We start from the raw sequence: 18,168 nt of genomic DNA on the forward strand, positions 1-18,168 counted from the left end.
CCTAAACCTATGCCCTCTAGTTTTAGACTCCCCGACCCTAGGAAAAATGACTTTGTCTATTTACCCTATCCATACCCCTCATGATTTTATAAACCTCTATAAGGTCACCCCTCAGCCTCCGACACTCCAGGGAAAACAGCCCCAGCCTGTTCAGCCTCTCCCTGTAGCTCAAACCCTCCAACCCTGGCAACATCCTTGTAAAACTTTTCTGCACCCTTTCAAGTTTCACAACATCTTTTGTACAGGAAGGAGAACAGAATTGTACACAGTACTCCAAATGTGGCCTAACCAATGACCTGTACAGCCGCACTTAATGTCCCAACTCAGTGTTCTAATACTACCAGTTCACAGACCTCTTGGCCATCATCCTAAACAGTTAACCAACACTTCAGCTCTCCAGTAACTTGTTCTGCAATCCCCACGGATGTTGCATCCCTTTGTTCACTAGACCCCTCAAGGATAAGTGTCACCAAACTGGGCAGTGGCCTTTGGAGATGATAGCTGTGTTCTGTCTGCCATGATTGCTCTCTGGCCTGTCACATACTCTATTCTGCACCTCTGGACACAAATGCAAGGCATTGGCAGTACAAGGCACCTTGTTAAGGGTGCAAGGATTTAACATTAATGCTACTCAGTCATGAGGAGTCAATAGTAATAATAATTTGATTGCCATACATCATCTAACCACCACCATTTATTACCTTACCAGGGCCTTTCCATTCTCTGTGACCCACTCGTTTGTAATACGGCAAACTTTAAATTAAATGCTGGCTTAAAAATGGCCTTATTTTTGTGTTCTCCCAAATTTTCTCTGGCCTTGATGGAAGCCTGGCTACCCAAACCTAAATTATTCAAATATGCAGAAAAAGTAAATGATTGAAATGCATTCTAGACTAGGGCTATCACAAAACCCACATTTGGGATTCTGTTCATAGATTAACCGATAGGGACTGTATCTTCCAAGCATCTGATGTGATATCTTTGCATGATCCCTAGTTAAAGTGATGTGTCCATTAGATTTACAGTACCACGTGGCAGTGACTTGTTGGGTGAGTAAATTATAGAAAGATTTTTGTATTTTTTTTCTTTCGTGGAACTGAGACTCGAAATGAGGGTCCGTTTGAAGCTTGAACAGCTACATGCTTTCAAAAAAATGGACACGAAGAAAATTTGGTGTTTGCTGTTGGTGACCGGCATGGAAGATTATTTAAGTGACTTAATCTAAGGAACACAGTGGACAGTTCGACACCATGTGTTGCTTTGACCTGCTGGCTGGACTTTGAGTGAGTGAGTCAGTCAGGAGAGTACTAATGCTAACCAGCCAGCCACACAGAATGTTGGTTTTAATAAAGAAAATGGTTCTGATTGGATTTAGCAGGCTGCATAGCGATTTTGGAAGCTTTGGGACTGGCTAGATTTTTACTAGGTAAAAACAATGACTGCAGATGCTGGAAACCAGATTCTGGAGTAGAGTGGTTACTCTCTCTTGAGTTTTCTGTTCAGTCAAAGAATTGTAGACTGTTCAGAGAAAAGAATGGCAGTCTAGAGGAATAATATGGCAATGCCGCTATCAGACTGGAGTGTACAAAGTTAAAAGTCACACAACACCAGGTTATAATCCAACAGGTTTAATTGGAAGCATTGGCTTTCGGAGCGTTGCTCCTTCATCAGGTGGTCTAGAGGAAATAAGCAACTAATTGGGGAAGTCTACTGAAGTTGTTCACATTCACCAGTGACTTGGAAATTAGATAAACAGCTACATGTCTGTGCATAACTCATTGATTAAGGATTGCATGAAAGCTTGGCATCCATTGTTTGAAACCGTTTAGTTGAACTGGCAAATTACAATTCTTTTAATTTTTCTTAACTGTGTTTGTCAGACTGCCTGTGAGTGTGTATAAGGGTTATGATCAAAGAAAATTGGATTCAAATCATAGATATTAATTAAATTGACTTTTTTTTAGCTTTTTCTGCAAAATTTACAGTATTAATGATAAATTGTTCATTTTTTGTGTTGTGTTCAGGAGTTTATACAGTCAGGTTAGGACCAAAAGGTCATTGAGTATTTTAATTTCACTGCATTGTGAATCCAGTGATAGTAAGGCTGATTTGGTTTGGCTTGCTATCCCTGGTCGTGATACGATGTAACTTTAAAATTCTTTTCTCTCTGAATTTTATTGCCTGATACATGCGTAATACTTTAAGGAGAACCACCAGGTTTTGTTAAAAGGATACAATAATGTAGGTTTGCTCACTATTTATACCCAAACATATAAATAGAAAGCAGGAATTTTCAGCATTGCTTTGCCTGAGGCCCACTGAAGATGTTACCTAGTAAATGGAAATGAACCTTCTAGCTCAGCGAGCAAACCTACATCCAAAACCTCAACCTGAGCTACAAATCTCAAAACTTGCTAGGTTACAATAATGTCTTGACTAAATAAACTGCGGATCCGTTGACTTACCAAAAATAATTGCCTTGTTGTACTGCATATCATGTTTTGATTCTGCTTTTCTCATGAAGCTTTACTCAATAAGCTCATAAATATCTACCTATCGACACCCCATTACTGTTTTTAACATGGCCTATTCCAGCTACAACTCTCACACTGGTGATCGCAAATTGTTGGCACCATCAAACTAAATTCTTCACTTCACATATATCCTCACTACTTCGTGAATCAAGGTAACTTTTCTAACAGACCTGTTCCACATAGTGTCGAACTGTCCAGCATTGTCAAGCATTGCATGATTCAATAGCCAACAATTAACATGTTCATCCCAGGACAAAGACCTTTTGTGACCAGTATAATTTGTTTGGATTCATCATTACTTCCAAATTCCCGACATGTAGTGAGTTGGTTTGAGGACCTTGCAACTCTGGTTTGGCAATTCATTGCCAAAATGGTGCTTCCTGAAGTAGCTATTAACTGTCTCCTGGCCACGCCGTGGAATCACTTGGTTATTAGTGTTGTTCCAGTTTTGTCTTGCACTGTAATAGCCTGACCTGCTCCAAGTGCGTTCATCCTTGCGGAATGTTGAATTTGTTCCATCAACTGTGAAGGAAATGATTGTTTTGCCAAGAATGGTTTCAAGGCTACAGTTCCGAAGGATCCTTCTCCTGGAATTGAATTGCCATCAGACCCTGCCCCAATGAAACACCTTGGCACACAATCCTCCAACCTAAACAGAACGACTGACCCAGGGACACCTGAATTGACTGTGTGGTCAACCTTCTTTACAGTCTATGAAAATCCATGATATAATTCTCCAGGGAATGGCCATCTGTTCTTTTCAAAGTCTGGCCATGCCTCATACAAATAAGCATTTAACAGATTAGCTTCCATTGGTTATATGGTTTACACTTGGAGAATTTCAGAAGTTAGGCTTTTGCACTTGTTTTCTGCCGTGTTCCGTAATAACTAAGATTATTGTTTATGTCCTTAGTTTGCATCATAGAGTGAAAACAGACCCTTTGGCCCAACCAGTCCATGCTGACCATGTCCCCAAACGAAACGAGTCCCACCTGCCTGCCCCGGCCCATATCCCTCCAAACATGACCTATTCAGGAACTTATCCAAATGTCTTTTAAACATTGTAACTGAACCCCCATCCACCACTTCCTCAAAGTTCATTCCACACACGAACCACTTTGTGTAAAAAAAAAGTTGCCCCTCATGACTTTTTAAATCTTTCTCCTCTCACCTTAAAGGTAAGCCCCCTAGTCTTGAAATCTACTGCCCTAAGAAGAAGACACCTGCCATTCACCCTATCCGTGCCCCTCATGATTTTATAAACCTCCATAAGGTCACCCTCGACCTCCTAAACTCCAGTGAATAAAGTCCCAACCTATCCAGCCTCTCCCCTTAACTCAACCGCTCCATTCCCGGCAACTTGCTGACAAATCTTTTCTGAGACCTCTCCAGCTCAGTAAATCCTTTCTATAACAGGGCGACCAGGACTGGACACAGTACTCCAGAAGAGGCCTCACCAACATCCTGTACAACTTTAGCATGACACCCCAACTCCTATTCTTTTGCTACCTTCCAACACGCATTTTTCGACCACCTTTATACTTTGACAAAATATTCTATTCCAGAGAGACTTGGGTGACTGACTGTGTGGAGTTTTCACATTCTTCCCCTGTCTACATGGGTTTCCTCCGGGTGCTCCGGTTTCCTCCCACAGTCCAAAGATGTGCAGGTTAGGTGAATTGGCTATGCTAAATTGGGTCCAGGAATGTGTAGGCTTGGCGCATTAGTCAGGGGAAATGTAGGGTAATAGGGTAGGGAAATAGGTCGGGGTGGGATACTCTTCAGAGGATCGGTGTGGACCTGTTGGGTCAAATGGTCTGTTTCCACACTGTAGGGATTCTATAATTCTATGATGATTCTGCGAAAGCCAGTTTTTAAAATTGATTCACAGGATGTGGGTGTCACTGTCCAGGCCAGCATTAATTACCCATCCCGAGTTGCCCAGAGGGCAGTTAAGTGTCAACCACATTGCTGTGGGTCTGGCGTCACATGTAGGCCAGACCAGGTAGGGATGGCAGATTCCTTACCGGTTGATGGAGGCTAGCTCTGGTGCCAGTCTTTGCACACTTTTAAAATATTTATTCACAGAGTTGCACATTACGACAAGCTCAGCTCAGGCTGTGCCCATTGAGTAGGCCTCAGGTGAAAGCCCAGTCAGTGCCCTCGCACAAACAATTAAACACAACTAATCCATAACTAATTCAACTCTCAAGGTTGAAAGAGGAAGGTTGGCTAAGACACCAGGCCATTCTTCACATTTGGCAATGGAACCTTATTAATGTCAAAACACAACAGACAGATGCTGCCTGACAATGTTGTGCTGCCTCAAAGCTGTACTTAGTCAGCTGAGATTGTGGTCAAGTTTTCAAGGTGTGGTTTGAACTCACAGCCTTCTGACTCAACAGGTGAGAGTTTGACCATCCAAGGCAGGTTCTCCCCGTTGTGAAGAGCTCACTGACCCTTCCATTCACATTAGGGTGTACTTTTTTTTTGCAATTAGGCACAGGTCTCACAACATTACCTCATATAAGATTCCCAAATGTGTTTATAACATGGGTTTAATGCGGAGTAAAGGTAGGGCGACACGGTGGCTCAGTGGTTAGCACTGCTGCCTCATAGCACTTGGGTCCCAGGTTCAATCCCAGCCTTGGGTGACTGTCTGTGTGGAGTTTGCACATTCTCCCTGTGTCTGTGTGGGTTTCCTCCAGGTGCTCCGGATTCCTCCCATAGTCCAAAGATGTGCAGGTTAGGTGAATTGGCCACGCTAAATTGCCCGTAGTGTTAGGTACATCAGTCAGAGGGAAATGGTTCTGGGTGAGTTACTCTTCGGAGGGTCGGTGTGGACTGGTTGGGCTAAAGGGCCTGTTTCCACACTGTAGGGAATCTAATCTAATCTGCACAGCCACATGAAACACTCCCAGATCAGGCACAATGCAGCTAGGTAAAGTTCCTGCTGTGCTTTGGGAACAGGCTTTATTAAAATAGATTTTAATCGTCAGTACTGCTTACTTCTGGCTTCTCCTCCTCTACTATCTTGTGCTCACCAGCTCTGAATTTCCTACATCCCAACCTCACTCCCCTGGTCTTTTTCAGGCTAATGACAATGAGCAACAAGTCAGTATACAACGGCTATACTAGGCCGCTTCAACAAGTGCACCTTTCAATTTCCCCTCCCTCTGCTACACTATTCTTGATAACCAGGAGATCCTCATGTAGCTTAGAATCGACATTCTACACTTTATGTCACCATGGGTTAGCACAGTCCGCATGTTGCTCGGCAGAATTTTAAAATTACTTCAGATGGAGGATTATCCTCCTTGTTCTCTGCTCCAGACCTTTCCTTCGGCCTATCACTATGTTTTGCCTGAGGAAAGATTTTTTTTTGATGAGGTTTCATTCGAAATTTCCATTTGCTTTACTTATTGCCATGTGTATTTTGTCACAAAAGACAGTGTCAATATTGTACGGTGTCGCTACTCTCCGGCACCATCTTAAAACACAGAAAAATAAAGCAAACTGTCGAATATAAAGGCAGAAGAAGGAAGAAAGTGTTCAATCTTACAGTCCCTCTTGTTAAGTGCAGCATCATGGACCATGGGTCTCATGGCCAAGCACGAGACCCCTTCGCTGTGGGTATGTTCACTGAGCTGGGAAGTTGATTTGCTGACGTTTTGTCCCCTGTCTGGGTGACAGTTTCAGTCCTGTGGAGCCTCCTGTGAAGCACTTCTATACTGTGTCTTCTGGAATTTATTTGGTTCTGTTCCTGCTGCTTCCGGTTGTTCATTGTAGTGGCCGGTATGTGGATCTAGGCCGGTAGGTGGATCTAGGCCGGTAGGTGGATCTAGGCCGGTAGGTGGAGCTAGGCCGGTAGGTGGATCTCGGCCGGTAGAGGGATCTCGGCCGGTAGGTGGAGCTAGGCCGGTAGGTGGATCTAGGCCGGTAGGTGGATCTAGGCCGGTAGGTGGATCTCGGCCGGTAGAGGGATCTCGGCCGGTAGGTGGAGCTAGGCCGGTAGGTGGATCTCGGCCGGTAGGTGGAGCTAGGCCGGTAGGTGGAGCTAGGCCGGTAGGTGGAGCTAGGCCGGTATGGGGATCTAGGCCGGTAGGTGGAGCTAGGCCGGTAGGTGGATCTAGGCCGGTAGGGGGATCTAGGCCGGTAGGGGGATCTAGGCCGGTAGGGGGAGCTAGGCCGGTAGGTGGAGCTAGGCCGGTAGGTGGAGCTAGGCCGCTAGGTGGAGCTAGGCCGCTAGGTGGATCTAGGCCGGTAGGTGGAGCTAGGCCGGTAGGTGGAGCTAGGCCGGTAGGTGGAGCTAGGCCGGTAGGTGGAGCTAGGCCGGTAGGTGGAGCTAGGCCGGTAGGTGGAGCTAGGCCGGTAGGTGGAGCTAGGCCGGTAGGTGGAGCTAGGCCGGTAGGTGGATCTAGGCCGGTAGGGGGATCTAGGCCAATGTGTTTATTGATGGAGTTGGTGTTGAGTGTCATGCTTCTAGAAATTCTCTGGCTGTCCTCTCTTCGGCTTGTCCTATGATCATTGTGTTGCCCCTGTTGAATTTGTGGTCCTTTGTTGTCCGTGTGTAAGGTTACTAGGGACAGTTGGTCGTGGCGTTTAGTGGCTGGTTGGTGTTCATGGATGTCTGCCTGTTTGTCCTACATTGTGTTTTGTGCCTGAAATCCTGTAAATTACGTTATTCTTGCACGTGATGGTTATTGGGTCTTTTGTCCTGGTGAGTTGGTGTCTGAGCGTGGCTGTCGGTTTATGGGCTGTCTTGAATCCCAGTGGTCACTGAAGTCTGGCTGTGCCAGTTGAATGAGAATCGCCAGTCTTCAGCATCATCTCCCCTCCACCCGGCTGTACCTTGCCAGTACCGATGCCACCAGGTGCCACACCATCCGCTGCAAGAGTCAGGAATTGGCACTGGGCCCACTCGCTGCTGTCGAGACCATCGCTGCCCCACCGAGCTAGTTTGTAAGAATGGAATTTCATCTTCTCCTTCTCCCACCTCAGCCATGACTGCAGGGAGGATGAATTGGGAGGAGGTGGGTGCTGCTGTTTGTGTGACCGCTGGATTGGGGGCTGTTATTACAGGAGAGCTGCAATCCCTTCTCTGTCTGTCCCCTGCCCGCATCTCCACAGTCAATTCTTCAGCTTGCATGCCATTGTTTAGTCTGTTCCCCCGACAGGCAGTCCCAAGAACTGAAAGAACCCAGTGCTAACGGTATTGATGACCAGCATTGGACACTGTGGGGCTGAATGGCCTTCTCTGCTGTAACTTCTATGAGAAATCCAGGCGTGATATTCTTTGTCCACAACCCTGCACTCCTGGCACACACACGTCTCAGAGGTGTAACTGTATGCTCCAATAGAAGGGATCACCCACCCAGTTGACTTACACGTGACTCCAGTCCTTCTTGGATATGGTTGATTCTTAACTGCCTTGTGATGTGGCATTTCCATTGGTTGGAATGGAAAAAGAGTGACAAGAGGCGGGTATATAAATATCAGTGTTGCCTAAATCCTGTGAGTAATGTTTCTAAATAGTAAGTAATATTTTTAACAGTATTGACTTGGTCATTAACAGGAAAATATACCTGTCGTAAAGGATGCTTGGGACAGCTATTGTGCTTCTCCCTCATCTAATTGCATGTATTTTGCCTGTTCTGTCTCTGTGCCCCTTTCTTATGCTCCCCTCCCCATTTCTGCTCCTTTACATCCGACCCGCCTCTCTGAAATTTCCGGAAGCGATCTCAACAATGTCTAGTTTCCAATGCTTCGGTTGGTGGCAGGAAGCACAGGAACATGGCAAACCGAGCAGTGAATGATAACGCCACTCAAACCCAGCGTGTTTGTTTGGGGAGGCAGACATAACAAGCAAATAGTGGGCACACTACATCAGTGGTCTTTTCAATAAATGCAAAGTTGCCATACTCCCAGAGGACCATGGGAGACTGCTCTCTCATCAGAGAGGGACGACTGGTGGTGGTTTAACCTGAGGGTCACCATGCCTCAGACAAGGGGAGAGTTGAGAAGGAGAACCCTTCATGTAAGAATATTCCTCGCAAATGAGTTGCCCAGGAAAAAGAAGGATATTTATAAAAGTTCACGACGATGACACACTTCCATAGGGTAAAACACCACAGCCAGTAAAACATGATATGACTGCTTCCCTATATGTTAGCTCATATCATATATGCCACGAAGATTGGGGGTCCTGTTGAGACAAATGTCTTGAAATTTAGTACCAACATTGTGCACATTAATGTCTCAGACTTACACACAGACTGGATTGTATGCTTATTTTTGTTGTTATTGCATTATATTGCGAAGCAAACGCCACTGCACTGAGCAGCTTAACTGAATGCCTGTTGAGAGTTAAAGTGGAGGCATTTAATGTAATTATTGCCACAAGTTGCCAGCAGCAACTTCAACTGGCCTATAACACAGGCTGCAGCAGAAGCTGAGGCCACCTGCTGCAACTTTATCACTTTGTCAGTTCATTGTATTTTTTGTTTTTTTTTCATGAAACGTGTCTCATTTTTGGATTTTCATTGTTTCCCCCCTCAGCGTCCACAAGGCAGTGATCCGCGTGTTCCAAGGAGGAAGCTTGCAAGACAATGAGCTGTTCTCTCTGAATGAAAACATAAGGTAAAAATCCCAGATACGGTTGAAGGAAGTGAACTGATTAATACTTAACAATGCATGTAGAACTGGGATCACAACCCCTTCAGAAGAAGATCAGTCTGTAACCAAACTGGTCTGTGTGTGATTCCAGTCTCTGATTGATACAATTTATTGTTAACTGCCCTCCAAAGTGGCCTAATCAGTCATTCAAAAGTGAAAAAAAGTATTACAAAGGAGGGCAAGTCAGTGACCATCACTCACTCTCTCAGGGTTATTCTCTAAGCTGTTCCCATTGCATCATATAATAAGAAAGGCAAATGGAATCCTGGCATTTATTGCAAAAACACTGAATTATGAAAGTAGCGTTTACTGTAATTATATGAGGTGTTGGTGAGACCACACCTGAAGTACTGTGTCTGGCTTTGGTCTCCTTACTTGAGGTGGTGGCACTGGAGGCAGGTCAGAGGGAGTTCACCAGATTGGTTCCAGGAATGAAAGGGCAATTGCATGAAATGCAGTTGAGTATCTAGGGTTTGTACTGGCTGGAGTTCGGGGGGGGGGGGGGTGTCTGGCAGAGTCATGTAAAATACGAAAGGGGATTGAGAAGACAGGTGTTGAACAATCACTCCCCCTTGCAAAACAGTCTCAGACAAGAGAGCGTGGATATAGAGTGAGAGGAGGTAGGATCAAAACAGAGATATGGAAAAACTATTTCTCTTAGAGGGTTGTGAATCCGTGGGACTCACTGACCCAGAGTATAGTGGAGGGGGATTAAAGAAAGAAATAGATGTGTTTCTGATGAAACTATGGGGCTATGGGGAGCAGGCAGGAGAGTGGAGTTGAGGCTAGGATATGGTCAGCCAGGATCATGTTAAATGGTGGAATGATCTAGAAGGGCTGATTTGCTCCTAATTCCTTTGTTCCTATGTCTGAATTGTTCTTGGACTTTAGAATCTTGTAAAGAACAAAATCAGACAGACACAAGGTTTGGTTTAAGCAGAAACTTAATTGTTAAAGTAAACTTCTGAATGCTGCAATACAAAACCTCCAAGCTGGTCCAGATGACACAATACCTTGGTCAGTCTGTCTGATTTTAATCCGTCCACAATCTAACCTCAACACCCGCCAACAAACACAGAAAGTCATTGCAATGCACTAGAAATCAAAACTTCTACTGAAGGACCACAAACAAAACCTCATGTTCCAGCCCCGACCCTGTCTTAATTCAGATTAAATCTCTCTGGATCTGGTTGCTGGCCTGAGGTAATCTGAGCCCTCTCACCCCACAGTAGGCCTCAGATTTGGCCGATACAATCCTCCAACTGGTAGGAGTCAGACTGACCTGTCCGAGCCCATCACCAGCAAAGTTGCTTTGATTTCAACCCCCAACCCACCTTCTCTAGTGATTCATATCAAACATCAGACAGCCACATCAGACCTTTTTCCTGGTGCTCGGGATGTCTGAGAGTTAACCCTGTGAGTATTTCACACATGATGCAGCCAGGAGTGACCAGTTAACCAATGCTGTACATTTCCATGGAGAATCCAGACCAGACAACACGATCAGTTCACAATGATTATGCTGTTTCAGCCTGATGTGGTAACAACACCAATGGAAAAAATGTTTGAATTATCTGTTCCCTCCTCATTGTGGTAACATTGGTCAGGTTCTAGTACTCTTGTACTGAGTGATGTGGAAGAGCCGATGTTAGACTGGGGTGGACAAAGTTAAAAATCATCCAACACCAGGTTATAGTCCAACAGGTTTATTTGGAAGCACTAGCTTTCGGAGCACTGCTCCTTCATCAGGTAGTAACTACAACCGTCCAAATAAACCTGTTGGATTATAACCTGGTGTTGTGTGATTTTTAACTTTGTATTGAGTGGTCAGCCTCGTGACTGCAGTAGCCAATGGCAGGTCGTGTCATTTCTTTGCCCCCATTGACTGGCGATAGCAAATCAGACTATGCTGAATCCTTTGTGCTGGAGCCATTATCTGAATAGAACCTCTCTGCATGTGGGCTGAGGGTTGGCTTGTATCTGCAGCACTGTGTCTAAGGGGTTCTCATCGATCAGAAAGCCTAGTTGGAAGGGGATTCAAATCCTACGATGGGCAAAGGAACCTGAGATTGCCCACCTGTGTATGTAAAGCTACAGCGATGTTGATTGGAGCTCTTCCTTGCAATCTCCCATTTTGTTATTCACTGTAACAGTTTGAGAGAACTGACTGGCTTGCTAGGCTGAAGACTGATGTGCTAGGCCGATGTCAGAGGGGTTGTCAAGATCAACCATGTAGGTACATATAAGGCATGGCCTCTGCTCCAGTGTGATACAGATACCAAAAAAAACCACAGTACAATGTGGCCCATTAACAATGTTGCTTTCAAAGGAACTGGACCTAGAATGGTCAGAGTTGTTGGAGAAACTGAAGACTATATTGAAGAATTGAGGTAGCTTTGGTTTTCAGGAATAGAACGTAAGATATTTTTGTATCACTGAAGGTCTACAGTTGTACTGACATGGTCTTATAGTCTGAAGTAAATTGCCACGAAGGAATAAAAACTCAGCTCAGGATTGAGATGTAAACAAAATACTGCAGATGCTGGAAATCTGAAATGAAAACAGAGTGCTGGAGAAACTCAACAGGTCCGGCAACATCTTGAGGACAGAGAAACAGAGTTAATGCTACGAGTCCAGTTGCCCTCCTTCGGAACTGGGAGAGGGGTAGATACTGATGCTTTTCGTGCTGTTGGCAGAGAAGGGGGGAGGTAGAAGAGTGAGTGGGCCTATGGCCTGGCCTGGCTATCCACCTGTCTTCATGGTTGCTTTGGTCCTACCTGAGGGGGTTGACCCGATTCCATCCTGTCCCTCACCAGCTCACAAGAATCCGATGGGTTGGGGTCTCTTTAAAGCAGGTTGGTCAACTGGCCCGATGCCATGACAGAGGGGTCCAAACTACCCAGTCACACAATGAAGTCAGCAAAGTTGGCATTGTCAGATGCTGGCTTTGCCAGGTGCACCTTTATACCCAGGCCATGAAAATCCTACACTATGAGGGTAGGAATCACAGAATTGTGCCCCATCCACGACTTAACACCCAGCCTCTGTTCCTACACCCAACTGAGGCATGAAAATCCCACCTCGATGGGCAGAAAGGTTGGCCATGAACCAGGAGGTATAGTGAATCAAGCGTTCTTGACTGCTGCCTGCCTCAGTCCTAGATGGGAACAGCACATCACACATGGGGGCATTACCTGTTCAGGTGAACCTTGGGATCTGAGGCTGGTTGTCAGTGCCCCCATCACACCTGCAGGTGAAGCTTACTCACCGACAGGGCCAGGCCAAGATGTGGGGCGATAAATGATACCTAGGTTGTCCCTGCTTCCCATTTCTCGATCCACGGCCTGGTCCATATCTCTCTCCTGACCAGCCCTCCCCCACCCCCTCCAAACCCCATCCTATTTCAGCTCTATGCAGGGAGACTGTCAGTGCATTTCAGTCCATGAAGTGGCAATAAATGAAATCTTAACTGTTCTGCCAAATGACCACACATTCCTCCCTCTGCCATTACCAGTCCTCCATTACCTGAGTGTTGAAAATTGCACTTTATGGCAGAACTATCTTGTGTTTGATGTGGGAATAACAAACAACTGAGACAGTCAGTTGAGCTAACAATGTTGCACAAGCGATCGACATGTGATCACTCCTCCGAGAAGTGGTGCAAGCAACAGCATTGGGGAACCGATGCTGCCATTATCTTGATGGACGATAGATGTGACTCAAGGAAATGAAGGCCGACCTGAGTTTTTCTCCCGCCTTTGTTGTACCCCCGGAAATCCAGGGCCAACTCCCTCCACCACCAAAGAATAGGTGATTCTCAGGAAAATTGGCTGCTATAGCTCCGGCAAAGCAGAATTCCAGACTGTGCTCCGTGCCGGTAACCATTTCCATCTTGGAAACTGTTCCCATCGCATTGCTTGATGTTTTCCTTCTCCCCACTGGCATTCCTCCTCCTCTTCCTACATTTAATCACCAATTCCCATTCAATTGTGTCACCTTTGAATGTTGAGCTTCTATCCATGGAAAAAAGGAGTGGTACTCTCCAAGAATCCTCTCACTTAAGACACTGAGGGGAAGGGATGGATTGTTACTCGACAGATCCTAAACAACCTCACAGATTGGGAAGGATAGAGGAATAAGGATAGAGGAGGTCAGTCAGCTGCTTTTGAGTCTGCTTTACAATCCAAGGTAACAGTGACCGATCCATGTCTTACCTCCATCCATCCATCCATCCACCTCGTATACCCTGTTGTGGACTAGACCAGACCAGACCAGACCCCCTCAAAATAAATTAAGAAGGTGGCCTGGACCCTAACTTGTTCTTATATTAAAGGCAAGTGTGAAGTGCTTTGTTCCAGATGCAATGTGGCTGCTTAATCTTCACAACGTTACGCAAACCCACAGTTTGCTCAAACACTATAGTCAAAATACAAACAAAATAAAGAGTAATTTAGAAATGACTTAACTCTATTGAAAAACTTAATAGAATAATAGATACAGTACCTACTATTAATTAACTCCTCCAATATAGAACTATCCCATCAATCTCCCCCTTGGCGAAAAGTAAAATTCAGAAAAATAGATTTGTTTCCCAGGTAACCCAATGGCAGAGAGACAGCCCAGTGTCAAGCTGTACCCAGGACATGGAAAAGATCGCTTCTATGTCTTCAAGTCCACAACAGCAACTGTTAAAAGATAAACCTAAAAAACTATTTAAAAAAACTTAGAAATCCTGGACTGTGAGAGCTGGCCAAAGCCATCCAGACAGCTTCTATTGTTCCTACCTGTTTAAAAACCTCTGGGCCCCCCCAGGCTGTTGACTCTAATGGTTTTGGTAGACTGCTTGGTGTCTCTGTGTTACAACCTCTCTTCAAATAAAAAAAAACAAAATAACCTCTTAAAGCCATAGCGTCATCGCAACCCCTCCAAACCAACGGGGTAGTCATGGACACCCACATGGGCCCTAGCTATGCTTGCCTCTTTGTCAGGTACATGGAACAGGAGAAAGTGAGGATTGCAGATGCTGGAGATCAGAGTTGAAAAATGTGGTGCTGGAAAAACACAGGCAGCATCCAAGGAGCAGGAGCATCGACGTTTCGGTCATAAGCCCTTCTTCAGGTACATGGAATAGTCCATTTTCCGCAGCTACACCGGCGTCATTCCCCACCTCTTAATCTGTTACATCGTTGACGATATTGGTGCCACCTCGTGCTCCCACAAGGAGGTTGAACAGTTCATCAACTTCACGCACACCTTGCACCCTGACCTTAAGTTCACCTGGGCCATCTCAGACACCTCCCCTCCCTTCCTGGACCTCTCCATCTCCATTTTCAGGGACTAACTCCACACAGACATCCACTACAAACCCACCGACTCCCACAGCTCCCTGGACGATAGCTCCTCTCACCCTGCCTTCTGTAAAAATGCTATTCTTTATTCCCAGTTCCTCTGCCTTCACCACGTCGGTTCCCAGATGGGAGCACCACAGAACATCCCACATGATCTCCTTCTTTAAAGACTGCAATTTCCCTTCCCACGTGGTCAACGATGCCTTCCAGTGCATCTCCTCCACATCCCGCAACCTCTTCAACCCCACCGCTCCAATCGCAACAAGGGCAGAACCCCCCTGGTCCTCCCCTCCCACCCCACTAACCTTCGGATACATCAAATCATCCTCCGCCATTTCCGCCACCGACAAACTGACCCCACCGCCAGAGATCTATTTCCCTCCCCACCTCTATCTGCGTTTCGGAGAGACTATTCCCTCCGCGACTCCTGTGTCAGGTCCACAGCCCCCACCAACCCACCCTCTCCTCCTGGCACCTTCCCCTGCCACTGTGAGAAGTGCAAAGCCTGTGCCCACAACTCTCCCCTCACCTCCATCCAAGGTCCCAAAGGACCCTTCCACATCCAACATAAGTTTTCCTGTACTTCCTCACAAGTCATCTACTGTATCCGTTGCACCCGATGTGGTCGCCTCTACATTGAGGAGACAGGTTGCCAACTTGCGGATCGTTTCAGAGAACATCTCTGGGACACCCACACCCATCAATCCTACTGCCCTGTAGCTGAACACTTTAACTCCCCCTCCTACTTCTCCAAGGACATGCATGTCTTGGGCCTCCTCCATCGCTAAACCCTAACCACCCAATGCCTGGAGGAGGAAAGTCTCATCTTCTGGTCCTGGGACCCTCCAACCACACAGGATCAATGTGGATTTCAACAGTTTCCTAATTTTCCCTTCCCCCCCCCCACCACCTTATCCCAGTCCCAACCTTCCAACCTGGCTCCACCTACCTGTCCATCTTCCTTCCCACCTATCCACTCCACCCTCCTCTCTGACCTATCATCTTTATCTACCTATCACATTCCCAGCCACCTTCCCGCAGCCCCAACCCCCTCCCATTTATCTCTCCGCCCCCTTGGCCTACAAGCCTTTTTCCTGATGAAGCACTTACGCCCGAAACGTCCATTCTCCTGCTCCTCGACCTGCTGTGCTTTTCCAGCGCCACACTCTCTTCGATTCTGATCTCCAGCATTTGTAGTCCTCACTTTCTCCATCCCTTAGTATCCCTTGGTTAACAAAAATCAATTGATCTCAAATTTAAAATGTTTAATTGAGTTCATATCTACTGCTTTTGATAGGAGGGAGGCCTTTGCATCTAACCCATTTTGCATGAAGAAACTGTTGTCACAGCGCAAGAAATAGGAGCAGGAATCAGCCCTCAGGCTTGCATTGCCATTCAATAACTCCTAGGTAAAAACAATGACTGCAGATGCTGAAAACCAAATACTGGATTAGTGGTGCTGGAAGAGCACAGCAGTTAAGGCAGCATCCAACGAGCAGCGAAATCGACGTTTCGGGCAAAAGCCCGATTCCTGATGAAGGGCTTTTGCCCGAAACGTTGATTTCGCTGCTTGTTGGATGCTGCCTGAACTGCTGTGCTCTTCCAGCACCACTAATCCAGTATTCAATAACTCCTGTTTTGCGCCAACTCCTCATAGCCGTCAACTCAATACATTTCATAAATCTATCCAGACCTCCTCCCCACATATTTTCAGTGATCCAACCTCCACAACAAGAGGATTCCTGACAGTGGAATGGGAGAAGGAATTTCTCCACGTCTCTGTTCTAAACGTTTGTCCCCTTATTCTGTAACCGCGTCCTCTAGTTTTCAATCCCCCTCCACAAGTGGAACATTTTCTCACCATCCACTCTGTCAATCCTCCTCGGAATCTTGTAAAATTCTTCTCAACCCTCAGGCCCAATCTATTTACCTGATCTTGATACATCAATCGCTTCACTCCAGGAATCAGCCTCGTGAATCTCTCCATTGAACTGCCTCCAGTGCCTGTATATTTTTCCTCAAATATGGGCACCAAAACTGTGCAGAGTACTCCAGAGCCAGTCTCACCAACACTCTGTATAGCTCTCTTCTTAATGATCTGTTTCTGATTTTAAGCTTAGAACCACGTACCTTGACTCCCCACAAAGAGAAATGTTTCCTCTACCCTATCAATTACTTTCAAAATCCTGCGCTTTATGCTTATACATTCCAGGTGGTATGAGCATAGTTTGTAAACTCTCTCCTCATAAACCAATCTCTGGGGTTCACTCATTTTCTGCTGAAGCTGCAATGCAGTGTCTCCACAACCAATATATCCTTTCTCAGCTGTGACGTGCAGGAATTGTACAGTGACCCCGATGTGGTCTAAGCAGGGCTTTCTTTGGTTGTAATGAAATCTCCTTTCATTTGTTTTCCAGCCAGCTGTTTATAACATTTTACTCGCTATTTGATTTAGTTATTGGAGCAAACCGCCACGATTATTGATCTGTGGATCTGGGCCCCTAATCTTCTTGCATCTCCAAGCTTTCCTTATGTCAAAAATACTCAGATCGGTTGTTTTGTTTTTGTTCCAAGATGGATGACCTCATCTTACCTGTATGAGATCCATCTGCAACAGTTTTGCCCACTCGTTTCATTCATTAACGTCTCTCTCGAAATTTACCCACACGGCTTATGGCAATCTTTGTGTCGTCCTCAATTAATTAATTAATTAATTGTCAATTTATTGCTGACTTTAACAATGAAAGCCATGCATCCAAGTTTGAGGACAACACAAAGATTGCCGTAAGCCGCGTGGGTAAATTTAGAGAGAGACGTTAATGAATGAAACGAGTGGGCAAAATTGTTGCAGATGGATCTCATACAGGTAAGATGAGGTCATCCATCTTGGAACAAAAACAAAACAACCGATCTGAGTATTTTTGACATAAGGAAAGCTTGGAGATGTAAGAAGGCCTAGGACCACAGATCAATAATCGTGGTAGTTCGATCCAACGATCAGTTTTATTAATTATTCATTAATTAATAATAAAACAGATCATTGGGGGATACCAATAGTTAAATCCTTGGTGGCTCAGTGGTTAGCACTGCTGCCTCACAGCACCAGGGTCCCAGGTTTGATTCCTGCCTCAGGCGACTGACTGTGTGGAGTTTGCACATTCTCCCTGTGTCTGTGTGGGTTTCCTCCGGGTGCTCCGGTTTCCTCCCGCAGTCCAAAGATGTGCAGGTTAGGTGAATTGGCCGGGCTAAGTTGCCCATAGTGTTAGATGCATTAGTCAAAGGGAAAATGGGTCTGGGTGGGTTACTCTTCAGAGGGTCAGTGTGGACTTGTTGGGCTGAAGGACCTGTTTTCACACTGTAGGGAATCTAATCTAATCTTGTGTCCATATAAATTATCTCCACTCTGACTTCTCAATCTCTTAACCAGGTCATGATTTTCCTTCAATTCCAGGAGGATTCATTGTGGCTCCATAATGTGGTACCTTATCGAATGCCTTCTGGAAGCCCCTATCCATTACTTAATTATTTCCTCAAAGAGATTCATTTAGTTTTGTTAGATATGACCTACACTTTACAAATCCATATTGTTTAACTCACTAATCAGCTCAACT

At 45.6% G+C, this 18,168-nt stretch overlaps 1 protein-coding gene across 3 annotated transcripts in view; it reads left to right on the plus strand.

Moving 5' to 3' along the window:
* The window catches only part of LOC140493403 (proline-rich protein 5-like), a 133,701-nt gene that overhangs the window by 47,045 nt on the left and 68,488 nt on the right, over positions 1-18,168 (plus strand). For all 3 annotated transcript variants that reach the window (XM_072591800.1, XM_072591798.1, XM_072591799.1), the window contains exon 3: positions 9,093-9,173. In XM_072591800.1, the coding sequence (XP_072447901.1) occupies positions 9,093-9,173 (81 nt within the window). The remainder of the gene's footprint in view (positions 1-9,092; positions 9,174-18,168) is intronic.

The sequence above is a fragment of the Chiloscyllium punctatum genome, chromosome 22 (assembly GCF_047496795.1).
Source record: "Chiloscyllium punctatum isolate Juve2018m chromosome 22, sChiPun1.3, whole genome shotgun sequence".
In the NCBI taxonomy this organism is placed as follows: domain Eukaryota; kingdom Metazoa; phylum Chordata; class Chondrichthyes; order Orectolobiformes; family Hemiscylliidae; genus Chiloscyllium; species Chiloscyllium punctatum.